Source organism: Etheostoma cragini, chromosome 5 (genome assembly GCF_013103735.1).
Source record: "Etheostoma cragini isolate CJK2018 chromosome 5, CSU_Ecrag_1.0, whole genome shotgun sequence".
NCBI lineage: Eukaryota > Metazoa > Chordata > Actinopteri > Perciformes > Percidae > Etheostoma > Etheostoma cragini.
Window position 1 is genome coordinate 6,620,608 of NC_048411.1, and position 20,654 is coordinate 6,641,261.

The window sequence follows — 20,654 nt, forward strand, 5'->3', positions numbered from 1 at the left end:
TTTGGAAAAAGGCTGCAATGAAACAAAGAGTGAAAAATTTAAAGGGGTCTGAATACTTTCCGTACCCACTGTAGGTATGAGTGCACAGTAATAAATAAAGGTGACTCCTCTATAGGGATGCAGCAGTTATTTACATTATCAATTCATCCGCAATTTATTTTCTTAATAAATCTATTAAATACGTCAATTATAAAATGTCAGAAAATAATATTGATAATGTTGCTATGCTACACAATGTCCTACAGCCCAAGGTTATGCCATCACATTGTTTGTGTCTTCCAATCAACATTTCAAAACCTAAAGATATTCAGTTCTCAGATGAGATGCTGAAAGTATGTAATGTTTGTTGGACTATTTGATTATCACAATAGTTGGGGATTAATTATGTCAGCTGGACAATAAGAGCGCACTTTTTAGTGAAATTAAGATATTGACAAGTGACTGCGACACGTTCCCCAATGAAAGTTGAGGTTAGTATTATATTTCAAAAGCAGATGTCTTTATAAAGTAACCAGACCTGTTTGTGAGAATATGATGTAAGAGTCCAACATTATAACCCATTTTCAAAAGCTTTTGATGACTTATAATTGAGGATGTTTGCACCAAAAATGGCTACAATTGCAATACTCAGCCCTAATTACATCTTTCCAGTTTTTCTTCCCTGCTGACAGACATTTCTATAATGCTCCACTGTATAACCAGTCTCCACATGAGTTGACATTTCCATATAAAGTCAAGTGACTAAGAATATTTCTCTTTCAGAGTCCTCAGACACTGTTGTTTGTGTCCCTTTCTGAGTGTTGACTTGAATAAATCATCTTGAGAAATCTGACTGCATCACTGTTCATATAATTTGGCTAAAAGAGGCAGCCTGTTGGACTAGCATGTAAACGGGCACTGCCAAACATCACATATCGCCCTGGAATTTCTTTATGTTGAAATTGGTTTGAAATGGAATCCAATGCATTTGCATGACCACAGCTCAGACCTCAGTAATTCTATGTGGCTGTTTCTGCAGCAGACTTCCTCAAAGCATAGGAATACATAAACAGTGGCGAGATATGACTATAACTATTCCAGAGAACTCTGGTTGTCAATCTGTGTTGTTTACTGTGCAGCTGACTGAGACACAATGCTAAATATACAGTTACTGGAGGCCATGCAAACCAAGCTGACCAGAAAAGAACAACTTCAAGGAATGAGATGTTTTTTTGTTGTTGCATGTTTACAAGTCAGTAAAAAAAACTGGTCTCAACAATGTGAGAAGACAAAACAGTAACAGAGAGGAATCTGTCCGAAGATGTCAAAGGTCAGTAACATGTGCATGCAAGGGTTTGTGTTTCACCTACCTCTTAGCTCACTCTTTGGCTTTTTCCATTGTGGTGGAGTGGCTGGCTATTGAATTGAGGTTCCCATCACCTGAGGAGGCAGTTTTTTTACACGCAGGCTCCTTAGCACTCTGAAAGCCCTAATCATCCCATACCACAAAACCCCCCCACATCATGTCGTCATGGCTGCCATTACACACCAGAATATGTGTGGGTGAGTCACCAGATTACCACTTAAAGATGATAAAGCTAGGCACGGCCTTGTGGCAGTGGAGCCTGGTTGGCTATGTTTTACATGCTAGGAGCCCATGTGATTTCTTTTCCTATATGGAAAAGCTGAGTCTGTTTTTTTTTTCCAGCTACTATCCCCGCTTGACTCCAGACGTCTAGACCTCTCCAGCCGTGCGCACTAGAGAATCATAATCTTTACCATTTGTCTCTGTGAACCTCTGTGCAAAAATTCAGCTAGATGTATCTGTTACCACAATGCAGCTTAAAAAGGGACCTCCACTGATATTACACATTATTTAGAGGTGTTAGCAGGTGCAGACTGGGACAACAATTTGGCCCTGGCAATCCTGTCTGTTACCGGCCCAATTATTAGTAAATTATTTGCTTTATAATTGCAAAAACCAGGCTCACGTGAGATTATGGCACCAGCAACATGAGGCACACTTACCGCCTTTCATAATGAAATAATACACACAATTCATAAACCTTTATAAAAACTACCATGCCAAACTACAATAATCTTAGAATAGAATGGAAAAGTTTGTATATTTAAAACATATTATAACATACTCAAACCCCCAAAACACAGAAGTACGAAGACATGGGGACGCAAGCTTGCATTTTGAAAGGTAGAAGCCTGACGGCACCTGACGGGTGCAGCCCTCCGGAGCAGATACGCAGAGCTTATATTTTTGCAGGACAACGAAGAGCTCTGCAGCAATTCAGCACATGGCAGATGCGGGACAGGAGGTTGAGCACAGAAACAAAATAAAACATCCAATTAATTTTCAAAATAAAATACGGCGGATCATATTTCCCTGCACTACACCTTAAAAACACAGCACAGAGTTGTTTCCTCTTTATTCCTCTGAATAGAAACAAACAGTTGCTGGTTTTGTGGTTCTATTCTACATGAATTTGCGAGATCTCTGACCTCTGTAGCCAGCTCCTTATCGCTCCTGGTGACAAGAAACTCCAGGCTACATTAGCCACTAATAGCATAACCAGAATCTCTGACCGGATCTCTTGGAAATTTGTTGGTTATATTGTAGATAGTCTTGCATACCAGGCCTATCTCCACAATGCTGTGGACTAAGCTCTGTCTTCACCGCAGATACATTCTAGGATAGGAATAAAAAATGTAAAAATACGCTCTGGGTTGTTTACATTTCTTTAAGCCTATCACAATCGTCTTGGCGGGACTTAGTTCTGGACGCAGCAACCATGCCTCTCTGAAGGATCTTCTAGCTAGTTACTACCTCTGCTGCTACTACCTCTACAATCAGCTACTGTTAAGTGCTGAGTTGATAGGGTGGGTCATCAGAGTTTCTTTTGCTGAAGTCAGCTGTCTATTGAGGCCGAAACAATGCTATGAGAGCGTTAAGAGTGTATCAAAACAATAAAGTTGTGGGCCAGACAGCTAAACAATGAGCTGAAACTGAAAGAGTAGCTGCAGGTTCTGTAGGTTCATGCTATAAGCAGCCCTTTCCCTTTTTCAGTTAGTTCAATTAAAGTCATTTGCTTTTGTAAAATAAAATAAAAGCTCTGCTGAGCTGTTCTCTCATGTTTTGAGGGCATTATGAAAAACACTATAACATATTAATAACATTATAGTTTTTCAGCTCCCCAATGAACCAGAAGAGTGGGTCAGAAGGAGAGACAGATGCAGACAGTTAGCTCTGGTTTGCAATTTGCTCATAACATTGGAATGTGCATTAATCAGGCCTGCACAGTGAGTAGAAAGATAACATTCTGCTTTTGGTGGTTCAGCTCAGCTTTCAAAGATCCGGCAAGACAACTCTGACAGTGACGTGTGCAACACCTAACCATTACCAGTTTAACTTTTGCTGACACACTTTCACCGCAGGCTAGTTAGAAAGGACTGTAATAAAAAAAGAGCCCGTGCAGAACTGTTTCCAACTAAACCCAAAGAAACATTCATTTTTGAAATGGGGCTTTAGGAGTACCACTAAGCCTGTTAAAAACTTTAAAAAAAACATATTATTATTAATAATAATTATTATTTTTTTCTGTGATTCTGGAGGAGCTTTGTCAATTTTGTCAAGCTTGGCATGTCAGAAAGAAAAACTCTTTGTGAGAGAAAGAGAAAGAGTGACGGTTGTCTCAGGTATAGTCTACACATTATTATAGGAAGGCTGTGTTACAAACTGAGGGTGTGGAGTTTAAGAGAGAGTTGGCATTGACAATGCAAAAAGGGTCAACCAAAAAGTCTTTAAGTTGTATCACACACTGCCTATATGTGGCAGTGTGTGTGTGTGTGTGTAACGCTCTCTGTCCATCCGTTGGTTTCTCTCCTTTGTTATTGTGTGTCTCGCTGTGGGAAGTGAAGACAGCCAAAATCACCATTAACGTAGATTTTGAAATGCGTTTTATTTTTGTTAAATACGTGATTACCTGCCTGCAGCGTGTGGGCCTACGCGGACGCAACACGCCTGGGACTGGCCAGACAGATTGGATAACATGGGCGCCAAATAACTTGTATAACAGAGTAGCACCTGCTATATGCAACTCCTGCTATGCACAGGTGTGGTTGGGTTGGAGCCTGACAAAATGGATTTTCATGATGTGATCCCACAATTCTTGCGTGATCTCTTGATATCCAACTGCATGCAAGTTAACTCTTGCGCACCGGGTGTCAAATATAGGCTAGTATGAGCATTGAAACTTTTTCTTGTCTGAATAAAGCCATAACTAAGATTTACATACAGTAACAGACAGCTTTGCCTGAAGGATAAAATCCCATTACTTTAACAGATAGATGAAGGCAGCAATGTAATGTAACGTATTCCACATCTGAACAGGGTTTTTGAGACTTGAGAAGATGTTTATACAAAATCAAAACAGATCAGCAAACCCAGCTGTCACCGTGCAAGCTGACATGGTGTCAGCAAACAAATGTCAACAGTAAATAAAAAATAACAAAACCTGCTTGAATTAAGAAGAAAAAAGGCCAACAAAGCACTTGGGAAAATAAGTGCCGCCCACTCATCAGATAACACTCACACATTTACACTCCAATGGCACAGCATCGGGGACAACTCTGGGTTCAGTGTCTTGCCCAAGGACACTTGGACATGGGACTGCAGACCAACTTTTCAATTGGCAGGCAAACACTCTACCACTGAGCCACAGACACCACTTGTAAAAGAGGTTTAGATCACGACTTTCAAGTTTACCTCTACATGGTTGGGCTGGGTGTTGACAAATTTAAATCCCGGGATTCTTTTATCGCTGCACACCACGCCCACGTCTTCACTGTGTTTGCAGTCTGAAACACCGATCCCATTGGAAGGACACAGCGCAAGGGTCTTTTCCTTGCCAGTGCAGTGAAGATTGTCAAACCAGATGGGTCCTGACGAGAAAGAAGAGAAATTGATTAGTAGTTCCATGGGGAGGAATGTTTTCCTTTAGTAGTGGAAACAAAGGAGTTAAAAAAGATGTTTCTGTTGAAGGCTAACCAGGTTCCTCGATAGGTTTCCAATGAATAAGAGTATTTTGATGGAATAAGGTTTCCCTCAAAATACAGCATCCTCAGCCAGTACTGGATTTATATTAAAAAATTAGCTCCATTTTTATTGTGAGAAATATTATATTTGGTGTTGTTTTTTGTGGGAAATATTATATTTGTTGTTCATGTGTTCCCACCCTTTCACGAGTAACAGTGTTTTGCATTACATACCTTGTCCTTTCCCATATTTTGAGGATGGTGACCATGAGATGGCTTCCAGGTAGCCCAGCTCCTTGCACACCACTTGAGCGGCATGGATAGTGAAGTCGTCATCACATACAGTGCCCCATTCATTGTTGTAGAAAACCTCCACGCGACCCTCGTTGTGTTTCCTCTTATCCCCCGCTAATCGGAGCTGAATCCTGGGCGTGTCTGGCGAAAGCTGGGGGGCGATGTAGTGTTCCTGTTCTGGGTCAGGGTAGCCCTGCGGGTATCCGAGGTGTTCGTACTGGGCAAGAGCCAGCTCGGACAGCAATAAGAGAAGGACTGTGCAGCAGGGCAGACAATGGGTGGACAGCATTTTGGTTGAAGCTGATGAAAAGACCAAAAGTGAGAGGCACGTATTACAATTCAGATGTTTTTTTTCCAAATGGTTCTTTGTGTTTATTAGAGAAAACAAAGACTGAACAACAAGTACGGAGGGAACACTGATTTAACAGTCTGAGAACCCCCTATAATCTCAACAGGGTTCTCTCAACTTGGGCTTGGAAACTACAAATGTGTAAAAAAAGAAAAACTGTCTTACAAACTGGGAACATAGTTTGGGAGTGGTCATTAACCAGAAAAGGAGGGTCTGACAAAAAATACACAATCAATTAGTTGTATTATCTCTGACCCTGCTGCTTTGATTTTGACCATTTTCCCCCAAACTTAAAAAAAAAATTGTCTCTTGTGAATCCCCTACATTTATGAATGCTGAAATACTTTAAACAGCGCGCCATCAATGGTGTTGTTTTCCTCAGAATTTGTGATGTGAAAGGGGGGACAATCCCACTGAACAATTTGACGGTGCTGCTGTTGCGCTGTCCATGCGCTGCCGGTGTCCTTTTTTTGTGTCACAACGATATCAGTTATCCATTTGTTTTTCAGTGCGTAAGAAAATTGACGTATGTCGGTAGAGCATTTGAAAGGTGCCAAATGTACCCAACACTGCTGTCCCTGTTTTTGATTCGAAAACTCCTTTGTTGCTATGTAGTCTCGACAGGGGCAAACGGAGACCTTTGGAAACAGCGATGCACGTCATTCTTATCAGTTAAGTACATGTGGGCTTACATGTGGGCTCACAGTGACAGTTCCAACTTATCGTCGGTCCACACAAATAAGTCTCTGGTCTTACTTTTCGCCATTGTTGATAGTATTTTCTGTATTTTCAACTTATCCATCTATGATTTTTAACTGCAGAGTTTACAATCTGATGCCCAGTGTATGTGACTGGTCATGAGATATGTGTTGTTAGACATGTTCATATGAGCAGAGATTAGTTCTGCGATTGGAGCTAAACTTCTTTTGTGGACAGAGACTGCTTTTGTCTCAAAGTTCTGCAGCAAAGGGAAAGATTTTCATAACTGGCTAGGGCTTGAATTATTCTTGTGGTATATCCCTACATGGTATAAAGTAGTTGAATATAACTTTTTGTGAAACAGTTGGACATCTTTCAAATTATTGTGTCAAGAGAAGATCATCTAATAGTTGTCTTTGAGTTGAGTTCACAAAATAAGCCCAAGATAAGCTGAACTACAACCTGAAACAGACTTGCGGGGTGATGTAATGTCAAACAGGCAACAACTATGCCTTTGCTTCTGCCTACCTTTAAATACAAAGAATATATCACAATTCCAAATCAGACTGATATAATCAAGAGTTCGTGGTTGGACAAAACGTGTCTCGACACAACTGAAATTATCCACATGCTATTCAACAGCTGTTTCCACAACCCATTAAATGTTGGAAGCTCAAAATCTTGTGCTTTTGTGTAAAAACATCTGACAGAAGTCAGATGATCATTCAACTGCAGGGTTTCTACTTTTCTCATAACGTGGCAGTAGTTGCAAAAGCTAGTAACGGCACAAACATTACAGAACGAACGTATGGAATGAAATCATGCTTATTAGGATATTTTCAAACAAATGCAATCGGTGTGGGCAACACTGAGTAGGTGCAGCTACCAGTACAAGCTTCCACTGAGTTAACACGGCAGTTAGAAGGGCAAGTTTTAGAGTGCCTTTGTGCCTCTTAACAGACACACAATGCAATTAATGTCTGTAAGACATAAACAGGGCCCTTTGTGACAACAAAATGCGTTTTCAACTCATTAGTTTTACCTCAGACATTATATTTGTCTAGATCTGGCTAGCTGTTAGCTGCTAGCTGTTGTCAGTGATATGTGTTCAGCCAAGCTTTTGTGAAAATCTTAACGCAGAATTTTCGTGTGTATTTGTAGCTCATCCATTATGTGTGTGATCATTTTATCTGTTGTTGAGTAGGACGCTTGGCATTGTCGATCTGTGTGGTAGTTCCCTTAGCCGGGCAAACAGCCTTCGTCACCGCCTTCCTCGCCTCCTGCAGCCGACAACAATCCCCTAACAGCCAAATGATCTTGTGGGTGTCCTCCATGCTTTCGCGGCAAAACATAGCTGCTTCATCTGCCTGTTGCACCTCTCTGTCTGGTTCTGCCAACTCTTTTGAGGCGAGTTCTTTGTCTGAAATTCTTGGGTTCAAATAAATAAAGACAACCATCAAACTCAAAAGGCTCTTCCGTGTGTTGAATATCTGCTTTATTCTCCTATTTACGTTACTCCAAGCTTCCATGTGAAGTACTCTGCTCTTCACTCTTCACACACAAGCTACGATCTGCACACTACTGTTTAGCTACCTTTTTCCTGAATTCCCAGGAGACTGCGCGAGGCAACAGCTAGCCTTCAGTGATGTCATCGCTGTGTAAGCCACAGACATCAGTTATCCCGTTTCCATGTAGTTACATAGTTACTGGTATGGTCATAACCACTACAGCTCATTTTCCTATTTTTGAGGAGGAAATAAACTACAATTTGAATAGTCTTTATGTGTTCTCGCCTCGCAGTTTTCCTTGGATTCCACCTAAATAATGGTTGCAGTTGCCGTGGTCTTGCTCGAGGCCCTGCTGTGTCCTACTATGCACTGCAACGCAACACCCTACTATGCCCTTCAACACCCTGCATTGCCCTAATCTGCTACAACTATTATTTCTTTACTGTTAGAATAACTGCCAATGTTCATCATTCCAACTGCTGTTATTAATATGAATCATATTTCTCTACACCTGTATATCTGTGTCAAAACCGGCAGGAACAGACGCCGCCCACAAAGAGCCTAGGTCTGTCTGAGGTTTCTGCCTAAAGGAAGTTTTCCTTGCCTCTGTTGCACCAAATGCTTGCTCTTGAGACACTTTTGGGTCTTTTTTAGAGTATGCAATGGTCTAGCCTTATATATTGTCGGGTAGTTTAATTAATAATGAAACATTGTATTTTATAAACTACATGTTTTTTGTGTGTAGAAATCTTAATCTGTAAAGCAATTTGTAACTAAAACTGGCAGATTAATGTAAAAAGTACACTGTTTCTCTCTGAAATGTAGTGGAGTAGAAGTAAAATGTGGCATGAAAAGAAAAGTAAAGTACTTTAACAAGTACCTCACCATTTGTACTTAAGTACAATACTTGAGTAAATGTATTTAGATACATTTTACCATTAAATCTATTCTTCGTCAGTCAATTAAATGCCAGAAAATACAGAAAAGGTCTCATTACAAGTTCCAGATGCTTAGGTGACATCTTTACATTTTGTCTGACCAAAAACTGAAACAATATAAATCGCAAAAAAACTACTGAAAAATACAGCAAATGTAGGGTAGGCCTATTTTTACTTTATAAAAGACTGAAACAAAGAGCCAATTATAAAAACTTTTGACAATAATCTTCTGACAATCAACTCATTGATTAATCACTATTGTATAATTGATTAATAACTACTGTGTGTGCTCAAATGTATGCACAAGGTATACAATACAGACATGGGTAAATTGTGTAAAAAAAAGAAAAAGACAGCAGAGCAAAACTTTGAAGCATGCTGTAGCCACTAAAGGTCAAACACAATGAAAACCTTGCAGTAACATCGCGGGAAAACAACACAACTGACCATCAGACAGACATAGTAGCCTAATGACAAAGGCTTGTTAAAATTGTTGAGGTAGCTTTCGCATGTTTTCAGGCTCTAGTTGAACTTACTTTTCTTGTCCCTCCTGCAGGCTGCAGTAACACTGTGTAAAGACCAAAGCCCAAAGTCAGTTGTTTCTTCTCCTTCTCTCTAAACTTTCACTCCTTCTTATGCAAACCTCTGGCTTTGGACCGGAGCTGCGGTGGCCCCGCCCACTGACAGCCACCTCGCCGGAGACGGCCTGAGACGCGAGTTGTTTGAATAATCATTGAGGAACTCATCCCTGAATGGCTAGTATTTATGGCAAGCCATAAGTATTCGTTCACTGCTCTGGTTTGGTTGGTTTGGTTCAGGCAAGAGGAGGGTTATGCAAGAGGAGTGCGATTGGTTATGGTTAGGGTAAGAATGTTAGGACGAGCAGGGATGATTCTTCCCCATAGACAGTTATGAAAGCGTAAGGGTTAGAGTCTTCCTGCCAAAGAAAAGAAAAACTCGCGCCCGGGACGTGCGGGACGTGGAAATAGCGGCTCCGAAGCGAGAATGCTGCCTTCAAAGACTGTCGAAAAATTTAAAAAAAAACAACCAACAACAACAAAACAAAACAAAAAACGAGTAAGGGATCATTAAACAGCCATTAAAAATGAGGTAAAATGGGGAGAACTGCTGCGTATCATTTGCTGAAAAAATTACCATGGTAACTAAGGAGTAGGTGATGTATAGGTGACTTATTTTAAAACAAGAGAAACAGAGCTGTGCTTCAAACTGAAGAACACATGTCCAACAGGCATGTAGTTAATCAATCAATTTTATTTGTTTGTTACGTGAAATCATATAAGAATACAATTTCAGTCAAATGTAATGTGTCATTTCCTTCAATGTAGGCCGATGCATTAACATTAGGCCTAATAATAATAAATATATGGGTATGATGGGGGTCCTATACTGGCTTGATGGTAGAGGAAAACAATGAATTCATAAAAATAATATTGGTATTATTTATTGTTATGCATGTGTTGCAAAATATATTTACATCATTGACAATTTGTCTCCGTTATGTTACCCCGTTGCTGGTATACCACACTTCCTTTAACACATAGGCCACATTTTATCCAGATGAAGGCAACTTCGTCATGTGTGAGTATTTTGCCTACCAACCTCTTTGTCATTCTTGTAATTTAGCAGTGATCACAACATCACAGAAACTCAGCACAAGTATCCTCAAAGTGTTAAAAACCCTACTGGATTGGACTCTGCTGCCACCTTGTGTGAAATAAAACGGGGCATTTTTTTTCTTCCAACAACGTTGCAAACTTTCTGGAACGCAGACAGAGGCGTATAGGCCTGGGCGTCCCCGGCTACAGCCCCGAACGCACCGAATCTCTCGCCCTTTTTTTTTTTTCAAAAATAAGTAGAATGTCACATGCAAATGAAACAAGTATTTTCCAAGGCACCCGCAGTTCTTACCATTTTTTGTAGAACTCATGGTAGGCTACTTTGTCCACTATATTTTTTTCTAGGCGAATAGAACGGGCAGCTACGTGCGGGGTCTGACCGTCATGTTGTTTTGGTTGCTATCACCTAGCAACTGTCTCTACGTGAGAAAAGCTGCGAAAGTTGTGAAGGAGGAATCATAGCCAAATCAGTGATGCTATTATATGGACTCAACGTTGGCGCGTTACGTGCCAATATTACTGCGTTAGTTTAAGTTCCTGTGACATGACATTTCCAGTCCATGGTTCAGACTCAAACACACGGAGCTGACCCGTGTGTCGCGTTATCCTCTCTCTTTGTAAAAATAACGATGAGCAGTGCCTTCTGTGGTCTGTCCAGGTTTATAATGGACGCGCTGTGCTGTGGGCATGCTGAGGCATGCTGTTGCTGTCTCGCGTTTGTGCTGCGTGTATTTCTGCTGTAGTTTTGGTTTTCCACTTCCGATGTATAACAGCCTAGGCCTACAGACACTTCCCTAAAGTTTGTCTCATCCAGAGACCAGATACCCAACCGGGGGTGTACCTGTCAGAAGGTCTATCACATATAATAAATAATACATTTAAATTCTTATTGTAATAGTCTATTATAACTTTATTTTTTCATCAAAATATCACAACTCCTCCAAATCTCAGAGAACACAGATGGGATAAATTATATTTTTTACGTTCACAAAGTTTTGAACATGAGCACACATCTGAAAACCACAGTCAAGGGGTTTAATAATTCATTAAAATAAATGAATTTGTCATTGAGATGAATGATTTAGCGCGATTTAAGGAGGTTACATCCCCAACAAAAGAGGGAAGAGTAAATTATGCCTAAGCTACATGTGTTCTGACTAAGATATAATTAGAAAAGTTGATCCAAAGGAGATGAAATAGTTGAAAGCGATACATAATACCTGAGAGCCTTGCTCTGATTATTCCATTATGTTTTTATATCTGGAGTGTAATCTATGTTTCCCTTTACATAAAGATATTTCCATCATACATTGATTCCGAAAAAGTTAGAAATAGGGGCATAAGAATTAACCAAAATGCAGGAAATTAAGTGTTTTACGCTCAAAACTTTCTAGGGGGGAAAATTTAGGTGGCCAGGTCAGCTTTGATGATTATATGTTGGTGTTATTTAACTAAGATCTATAAACAGGGCAGCTAAAATTGACATGCACTGGCTATTAACAAGCTGGGCAAGCCAAACCCCTTTTTGCATTGCATTCAGTTTAGTTAAATAGGTCCGGGCTAAGCCTCCTCAGGTCCTAGAAACGACCCTGAACACAAGTATTACAAATTCAGTATGTTCCACTTAGTTTCTAAAATTATGTTTAGCTCTTAGATATGCTATATTGGTCTCTTTCTTTTTAAAGATTTTTTTTTCTTCTCAACATAAACCAGACGGATAATTAGTGACTCTGCGGTGCAGCTTTGGCAGTGTATTGAATGTTTTTGGGGAATGGGAGGAAATCAGTGTCTTGTACAGAGAGCTGTGGTTGTGTTGAACAAGACAATACAGATTTAAGGCAGCACAACAATTACAAAGTGTTCCTGCAAGCTTTTGGCCTCAATAATAAGCATGGAGGTGTTGTAAACTTATACAAATCACATGAAAGTTTCAGACAAGATGAGACAAGGGGCCATTATTGCCTTCTAAGTGCTTGCAATGCCTTTTTATAAGGCAGGTTTCTAATTTAGCTTTCATTGAGGAGTTTGTGGCATTTGGTCACTAACAGCCTTTGCAGCATCAGCGTGCACAGTTACTGCTGCCAGGGCTTTCAATTCTGAGACAAAGATGACACACCAAGCAGTGACTGATCATTATCAGTATTGCATGAACTCACTTCATCTTCCCCTGTTCATTTCTGCATAGCTGAGTTGACAAATTTTACCTAGTCCATACCCTCTCCCTGCTCTTTTTCCGCCGGATTTCACTCATTTATGCATGATATCCGTTGCTTTGGGCTTCCTTTGTGTTGGCATTTTAAACTGTGGTTGATTTATGAGGACTATGATTAACCTTTTCTCAGATCTCTGCAGGATAAATCCAGACAGCTAGCTAGACTATCTGTCCAATCTGAGTTTCCTATCTGAGTCTGAGTTTAGCACGACAAAAAACACTTTTAAATGTACACGTTCAACCAAAACAAGTTCCTTCCAATTTTGCAGCGGCATCGTGGCTTTTCTCCTGTGCTTAGCACCGCTCAAGACGATTGTGATTGGTATAAAGAAATGCTATTAAACTAATGTGCTGGTTACAATGTAATATTATTATATTTTGCTTATCATATCTAGGGGTTGTTATGGATGGGTAGCTGCCCTCCACTTATGTTTCTTCTTCTTTTTATTTTTCTCTCCCTTTCCCTATTGCTTTGCTTAGTTCCAACATACTGTTTATGACGCTGGAGCCCTGGCATCTCAGAACTGTTAGTTAGTTCTATGCCATACCGAAGCTACATAGTTTGTTGGATCCTTCTGCTAGTTCTAAGAACAAGCTAAGGAATAGTTTATGTGTTAATTCTGGTTCTCTGTTCTGAGTGCCCTCTGTTCGGGAAGTTGGGAGTTAGGTTCCACAGGGTTTTATTTCATTTCATTTTTATTATTCTTTATATTTTTTCTGCCCTTTTTTTTCCTTTTTTCTTTTCTTGCCTTCTCCATCTCTCTCTCTCTCAACAAGGCCCTACGTTACATTACCCTCCCCTTACTCTTTAATGTTTGATAATGGCTAATGTAACAAAGAATGGGGGAGCAGGTCTGAGATTTGTGTCTTGAAATGTTAAAGAGATCAATGGCCCAGTTAAGAGAGGTACAATTTTTTCCCATCTACAACATCTTAAGACTGACATTGCTTTTGTACAAGAGACCCATTTAACTACTAAAGAACATCATAGATTAAAAGCCTTATGGGTTGGCCACAACCTTCACACCAACTTTAGAAATAGGGCAAAGGGCGAGGCCATTTTAATAGATAAGAAGGTCAAATTTGTACCCCCTAAAGTCATTGCTGACCCTCAACGGCCACTTCATCATAGTTCCTGATTCTCTAAATAACAACAATGTTGCTATAATCATTCTCTATGCACCTAACTGGGATGATGAATTATTAATTGCCAAAATTATCTCAGTCCTGCCTGACCTGAACTCCCACCATTTAATTTTGGGAGTTGACCTCACCTGTGAAATATATCCACTAAAGACAAATCTTGTCCTAAAAGGTGCCCTCCTTCCAAAATTGCCCAAGCACTCTCATCATTCATGAGCCAAACAGGAAGTATGGACCCAAGTTCTTTTTTTTTCCTTACAAAAAGCAATTTTCCTTCTACTCACACGTCCACAAAACATTTTCTAGGATTGATTTTTTTTCTTTGGATAGCTATTTTCTGTTTTGTGTTCTGTTAAATAGCATAGAATACTCCACTATTGTAATATCATATCATGCTCCGTTGTTGCTTGACCTCTCCTTTATGCTTCTACAGAAGCGTAACACGTCCCCCATGGAGATTGAACGGCACTTTGCAAAATTCTGTCAAACAATTTCAAAAGCTCTTGTTTTTTGCATATATCAGTTTCCCTATTTAAAACTACTCTGACCTCATATCCCTACTTTTGGAGATTCTAGTTGTCTAAGGAGAAATTATATCGAACTCTGATTAAATTGAGTGTTATTGTTATCTGCCTATCTCCCATGGTGCACTTAGCACCTCTAAAATTAAATTGAAAATAGTTAGGGAGTGAGGAGTCACAGCGTCCGCCTAACCCGCCCCACCTGCTTCTTGTCATAGTTTTCAGATTTATCTTTTATATAATCAATAATATAATAAAAGGTACTTTCCGGTTATCTCGACCTCATTTTTCCGCCCGTTATCTCGACCGTTATCGCCCGTTATCTCGACCGTTATCTCATTAGAAAGATGAACCTCTTTAGCCTGCCAACTACTGAGGAGGAAGCTGTGAAATTCTTTCAAGATCGTGTTCTACTACCAAAAGAACGAAGATGCAAGAACGACCATCTCATGAAGCTGTACTTTGGCAAAGAACTCTTCTGGAAGTGCATACTTAGGACCTGCTATCAGAAGATCAATAATCGCAACGGCAACTGGTTCGCTAAATCTCGTCTTCCATTCGTTACTGTTGCGCGTTTCATCTACATCTAGGCCTGGGAAATGACATCGGGGAAGCTGTGCAATAGCGAGCTTGGGATCAACAAGGACACAACAACAGACTGGAGTAACTGGCACAGATCGTCACTTCCTGAAGTCTTACTTGGCCGAGTTCATGTTGAGAAGCGGTATCGGCGAAAAGAATCCGTTCAATGCTATTCTGGGTGACGTGAAGAATAATTGGCCGCCTGCTATTGGACAATAAAAATATTTTTTTTAAAAAGAGGTCATTAAATAATTCTTTGGTTTGATATGTTCGAGATAACCGGAAAGTACCTAATAAAACTATACATAACTATACGGCCGATACAGCCCGATTCGGTTGGTGAGAGTTCCAGCCTGACCAGGCTCCTCTCTTTACCCTGTCTCTCTTAATTATGCTGTGATAGTTTTAGACAGCTGGGGGACTTCCTTTGACACACTGAGCTCCTCTCTCCTCTTTTTTTCTATCTTTCTATCTTTCCATTTTGTATGCATCCATGTCCTAGAAATGTTACTAACCTAGCTCTGGGGAGTCATTCCCCTGAGTCCTTATGTTCTTTTTCCCCTAGCACGTTTCCTCGGATCAAGGAGGCTCCAAAATCATGGTTGCAGCTGTTGCCATGGTCCCGCTATACGTTCCGTTCTGCAATGCCATGTTACATCCTGCCATGATCTGCGGTGCCCAGCTACGTTCTGTTGTGCCTTGTAATGCCGCACAGTGCCCTTCAATGCCACAAACTACTACAAAGAACTACTACAAACTACTGTTTATTTTTTTTATTTTTTTTGGGACTGTTATTGCCACTATTATTTCATTCTAACCAAAACCGGTCAGCAGACACCGCCTACCAAGAGCCTGGGTATGTCCGAGGTTTCTTCCCAAAGGGGAGTTTTTGCTTGCCACTGTCGAACTGTTGCTTGCTCTGGAGGAAACTACTGGAACTGTTGGGTCCTTGTAAATTCTAGAGTTCGGTCTAGCCCTGCTCTATCTGTAAAGTGTCTTGAGATAACTCTTGTTATAAATTGATACTATAAATAAAATTGAATTGAATTGAATTTATTACATCAAATCAAGGCCCACTCAGCATCCCAGCAAATTAGACAAATAAAGACCCCCTCTGGGAAACTTATAGTGATCAATTGATTCATTAATTACACCTTTAAAACCTTTTATTCCCATTTGTACACCTTTCAATCTCCCCCTAACAATTTGACGGGATTTCTTGATGAGCTGTAATTGTATACTTGCTACTCAGGTCAGCAAGATGGATTGTCCCATAAAACCTAGTGAAATAGCATACTCAATTAAACTAATGCAAAGCCGCAGGGTTGCTGGTCCGTACTGTTATTCCGATAGAGTTTTACAAAAGATGTATTGATAAATTGGCCCCTCTTCTTTTAAAAATGGACCCTTTGGACCGGGTGGTCCCTGCCCCAGACTCTCACCGAGGTCACAATAACTTTAATACTAAAAACTGGCACAGATGACTCAGATTGCAGTTCTTACCACCCAATTTCTTATTTAAATGCAGACTATAAAATTCTAGCTAAGGTTTAAACTATCTTGAACAAGCACTGCCAAATATTGTCTCAACCAACCAAACCGGGTTTATGAAAAACACTCCTCCTCTATCATCCGTAGACTACTTAAGATTATTTTCTCTTCACCATCGGATAAGAAACCTGAGGTTGTGATCTCTCTTTTGTTATTGCCACTCTTCATTCTGACCCCAACCGCCCCGTCAGACACTGCCTAACAAGAGCCTGGGTCTGACCGAGGTTTCTGCCGAAAAGGAAGTTTTTCCTCGCCACTGTCGCACTGTTGGTTGCTCTGGAGGAGACTACTAGAACTGTTGGGTTCTTGTAAATTCTGGAGTGTGGTCTATCTGTATAGTGTCTTGAGATAACTCTTGTTATGAATTGATACTATAAATAAAATTGAATTGAATTGAATCTCTCTGGATGCTGAGAAAGCAATTGATGGGGTGGAGTGGGGGTACGTCTTTGAAGGTTTTAAGAGATTCTGTATCTGCCCCAAACTTATTTTGTGGATTACTGGATTGTATTCTTAACCAAGGTCCTCCGTAAACACTAGAGCTGACAGTCTTCCTCTATAATATCATTTTAATTTAATTTGTTATTTTTGTAATATTAAAATATTTTAAAATGTAATGCTCAAATGCAGCCTGTTAAATATGTACTACACTACTCAGGCTCATGCAATGTCAATGCCTCTAAGCGTGTGGTTGTTGTTACATGTTCTGTCCACTAGAGGGACTTCCAATATCAGCCTGGACTTGAAGGGGATCTACGTCAGGACCATTGCATTTCTTGCACGCTGCTCTCTGGTTACATCATATTCCACTACAATCACACAGCAACAAACACAAATCAACAGAGAACTCTGTATTAAAGCAGCTCTGTTGTAAAGGATAACAGTGGTGTCAGTACTATTTTAGTTTAAGCAACCTGTTTATTTAAAAAAAATCCCATTCAATAAGTAATTTCAGCATTTGAATATTATTGTTTTTTTAACTATTTGAATTATGGTCAATTTTCAGAATTTGTTCCAGAAGCCCTAATAAATACTAATGGGTTGAGGTCCCAATATTTCAACCTTGGCAGAGGATACTGTCAGGGGTGTCCTCTGAGTCTGTTGGTGTTTGCAATGGCCATTGAGCCATTATCTGTTGCACTTAGCGTCAGAAACTCTCAGATTCTGAACCCAAATGCAAGGTAGGTGGTAAAAAAAGGTGAGTATTTATTGAAGACAAGAAGGTTATGCCAGACGTGAAGACAGGAAAATCCAAGTGAATCCAGGTGAGGGAATGCATATGGTTGTGACAAACAGGTTGGGAGTATTGATAGATGTGGTTGATAGTTCTGGTTGCCAGGCAGGGGTGAAGGGAAATCCAGGGTGAAGGTACTGCAGACAGATGAACAGGAGTCAGTTGAGCAACACACAGCAAGCAACAAAGCAAAAGAATTAGCTAAGAAACAATTTAGGCTGACACCCAAGCACACAGACAAACATTGGCTAACGATCCAGCAGGGACTGGATGTCAGGTCACAGCTTAAATAGCATAGTGATGATGATCAGGATTGTGATTTTGTTATATGCAGATGATATATAACTATTGTTTCCGGTCCATGCCACAAATAAATGAAACATTTAACATGTTGGGAACTTTTTCAGGTTACAAACTAAACTTCTCAAGTGAATGTTTCCCAATAAATAATGTAGCCCTTCGGAAACCTTTAATGCTTCTTCTCTTTAAGATGTCAATAAACAACTTTAAATATTTAAGTGTCAACATTTGTCAAAGGTTATCTGGCCTTTACCAGAAAAGAATTCCGGCTCTAATTGATAAGCTTAAAATCAACCTAGAGAGATGGAAAGTCTTGCATATATCAATTGCAAGTAGGGTAAATTGTATTAAAATGAAAGTGCTTCCATGCTTTTTTGTACCTCTTTCAAAGCTTACCACTCTTTTCACTATTTTTACTCTTTTGAATCGTTTTTTTGTGCAGTAAACAAGCTCATTTCCTCTTTCATATGGAAAGACAGAATGCCCAGGATCAGAAGAGAATATTTACAGAGACATTGATCAATAGCTGGATCGGGTCTTCCCAATCTAAAAATGTGCTATTGGGCGGCTAATATACACAAAATGACTCTTTGGATCAAGGAGCCAAAACTGAGTTGGTGTGAGTTTGAGGCTAAATCTTGTCCTGCTAGGCTCCATCACTTTGGCTCTGCTCTCATCTAGTATCATAAAATCGAAGGGGATTGGAATGCAAACTCAACAGAGTTATAGATGATGATTTCTGGAAAGATGCATTAGCCCGAGTAAATGATAGCACTTATTGCCTCAGACTCAATCTGATACAATTTAAGGTTGTACATCGCATATATTTTACTAACTCCAAACTTTACAAAATATATCCCAATGTCACTGATATTGGTATTATAGGTGCCGGTATAATAGGTGCCACATGTCACCAGCTAACATGACACACATGTTTTGGGCTTGTCCTCGTCTTAAGGGTTACAGGACAGCTATTTTTAACCACCTGTCCGGGCTTTAAACATTATGTTGACCCCAAGTGCAGAGACTTCTATATTTGGAGTATTACCGGGCCATTGTTTGCTTGGGAGGAAAATATGGGACGCTATCGCTTTTTCATCCTTATTAGCACGTAGAAGAACATTGTTGGAATGGAAGTCCCCAAAGCTTCTATATGGCTTAAAGAGGTCATGATGTTCTTGTCTCTGGAGAAAATTTAATTCTGCTTGAGGGGGTCGGTGGAGTCTCTTTGGGGGTCCATGTTTAAGTAAATTTTTAAGTTAATGATGACATTTATACAATTAGAGATAAAATTCATCACCTTTTGCCCTCAACTTCTAACAGTTCACCTTTAAACGCAGACCTGTCATATACTTAAGCTGCTTTTATCCTATAGACCTTCAACAATTAATGTTAAAAGTCTCTTGAGCTAAGCCAACTACCTGTCTCTTAGACCCTATCCCAACGAGGCTACTTAAAGAAGCGTTACCTGTGGTAAACACTTCATACCAGATATGATCAATATGTTTCTGTTAACATGTTATGTATTGCAGTCTTTTAAAGTAGCTATGATGAAACCTCTTCTGAAAAAAACCTCAATCCTGAGGTCTTGGCCAACTATAGACTTATGTCTAACCTTCCCCTTATGTCCAAGATCTTTAATCAGTTATGTGATTTTCTACATGGCAATAGCTTATTTGAGGACTTTCAGTCAGTATTTAGGAAGCATCATAGCCCAGAGATGGCGCTGACGACCTTCTAACTGCTGCATACAAAGTACTTGTCTTATCAGATAGTGCTGCATTTGACACTATTGACCATGCCATCCTGTTACAGAAATTGGAACATTCAGTTGTCATTAAAGGAATCACACTAAGCTGGTTTAAGTCCTATTTCTTTGATTGATCTCAATTTGTTAAATTTAACGATACATCTTCCAAGTACGCTAACGTTAGCCATGGCGTTCCACAAGGCTCACAGCTTTGACCAATCTCCATATATATGCTTCCTCTAGGCAATATTATTAAACACTCAATTAACTTTCACTGTTGTGCAGATAACACCCAAACATACTTGTCAATCAAACCAGAAAAAAACAGAGAGTTAGCTAAACTTCAAGCATGCAATAAAGATATAAAATCTTGGATTACCTAAAATGTTCTGATGTTAAACTTTTGCTGGCCCCTAGACACCTCCGAACCTCATTATCTAAAGATATAGCTACTCTGGTTGGTATTGCCCTGGCCTGCAGCACTATTGTCAGACATTTTGATCAGGATATATTCTTTAACGCCCATCTAAAACAAACCTCAAGAACAGCCTTTTTTCATCTTTGTAACATTGCCAAAATTAGGAACATCCTGTCTCAAAACAATTTTGAAAAAGTAGTCCATACATTTGTTACTTCCAGGCTGGACTATTCAATTCAATTCAATTTTATTTATAGTATCAAATCACAACAAGAGTTATCTCACGACACTTTACAGATAGAGCAGGTCTAGACCACACTCCAGAATCCACAAGGACCCAACAGTTCCAGTAGTTTCCTCCAGAGCAAGCAACAGTGCGACAGTGGCGATGAAAAACTTCCTTTTAGGCAGAAAACCTCGGTCAGACCCAGGCTCTTGGGAGGCGGTGTCTGACGACCGGTTGGGATTAGAATGAAGAGTTTGTTTGTAGTAG

General features: G+C 39.9%; 1 protein-coding gene across 1 annotated transcript in view; it reads right to left on the minus strand.

The window, feature by feature from the left end:
* loxl2b (lysyl oxidase-like 2b) overlaps positions 1-9,500 on the minus strand; it is a 54,746-nt gene extending 45,246 nt beyond the window's left edge. The window contains exons 1-3 of the mRNA XM_034871891.1: positions 9,350-9,500; positions 5,260-5,619; positions 4,757-4,932 (exon numbers count right to left, since the gene is read on the minus strand). Coding sequence (XP_034727782.1) covers positions 4,757-4,932; positions 5,260-5,608 — 525 coding nt within the window. The 5' untranslated portion in view covers positions 5,609-5,619; positions 9,350-9,500. The remainder of the gene's footprint in view (positions 1-4,756; positions 4,933-5,259; positions 5,620-9,349) is intronic.
* Between the last annotated feature and the right edge of the window lie 11,154 nt (positions 9,501-20,654).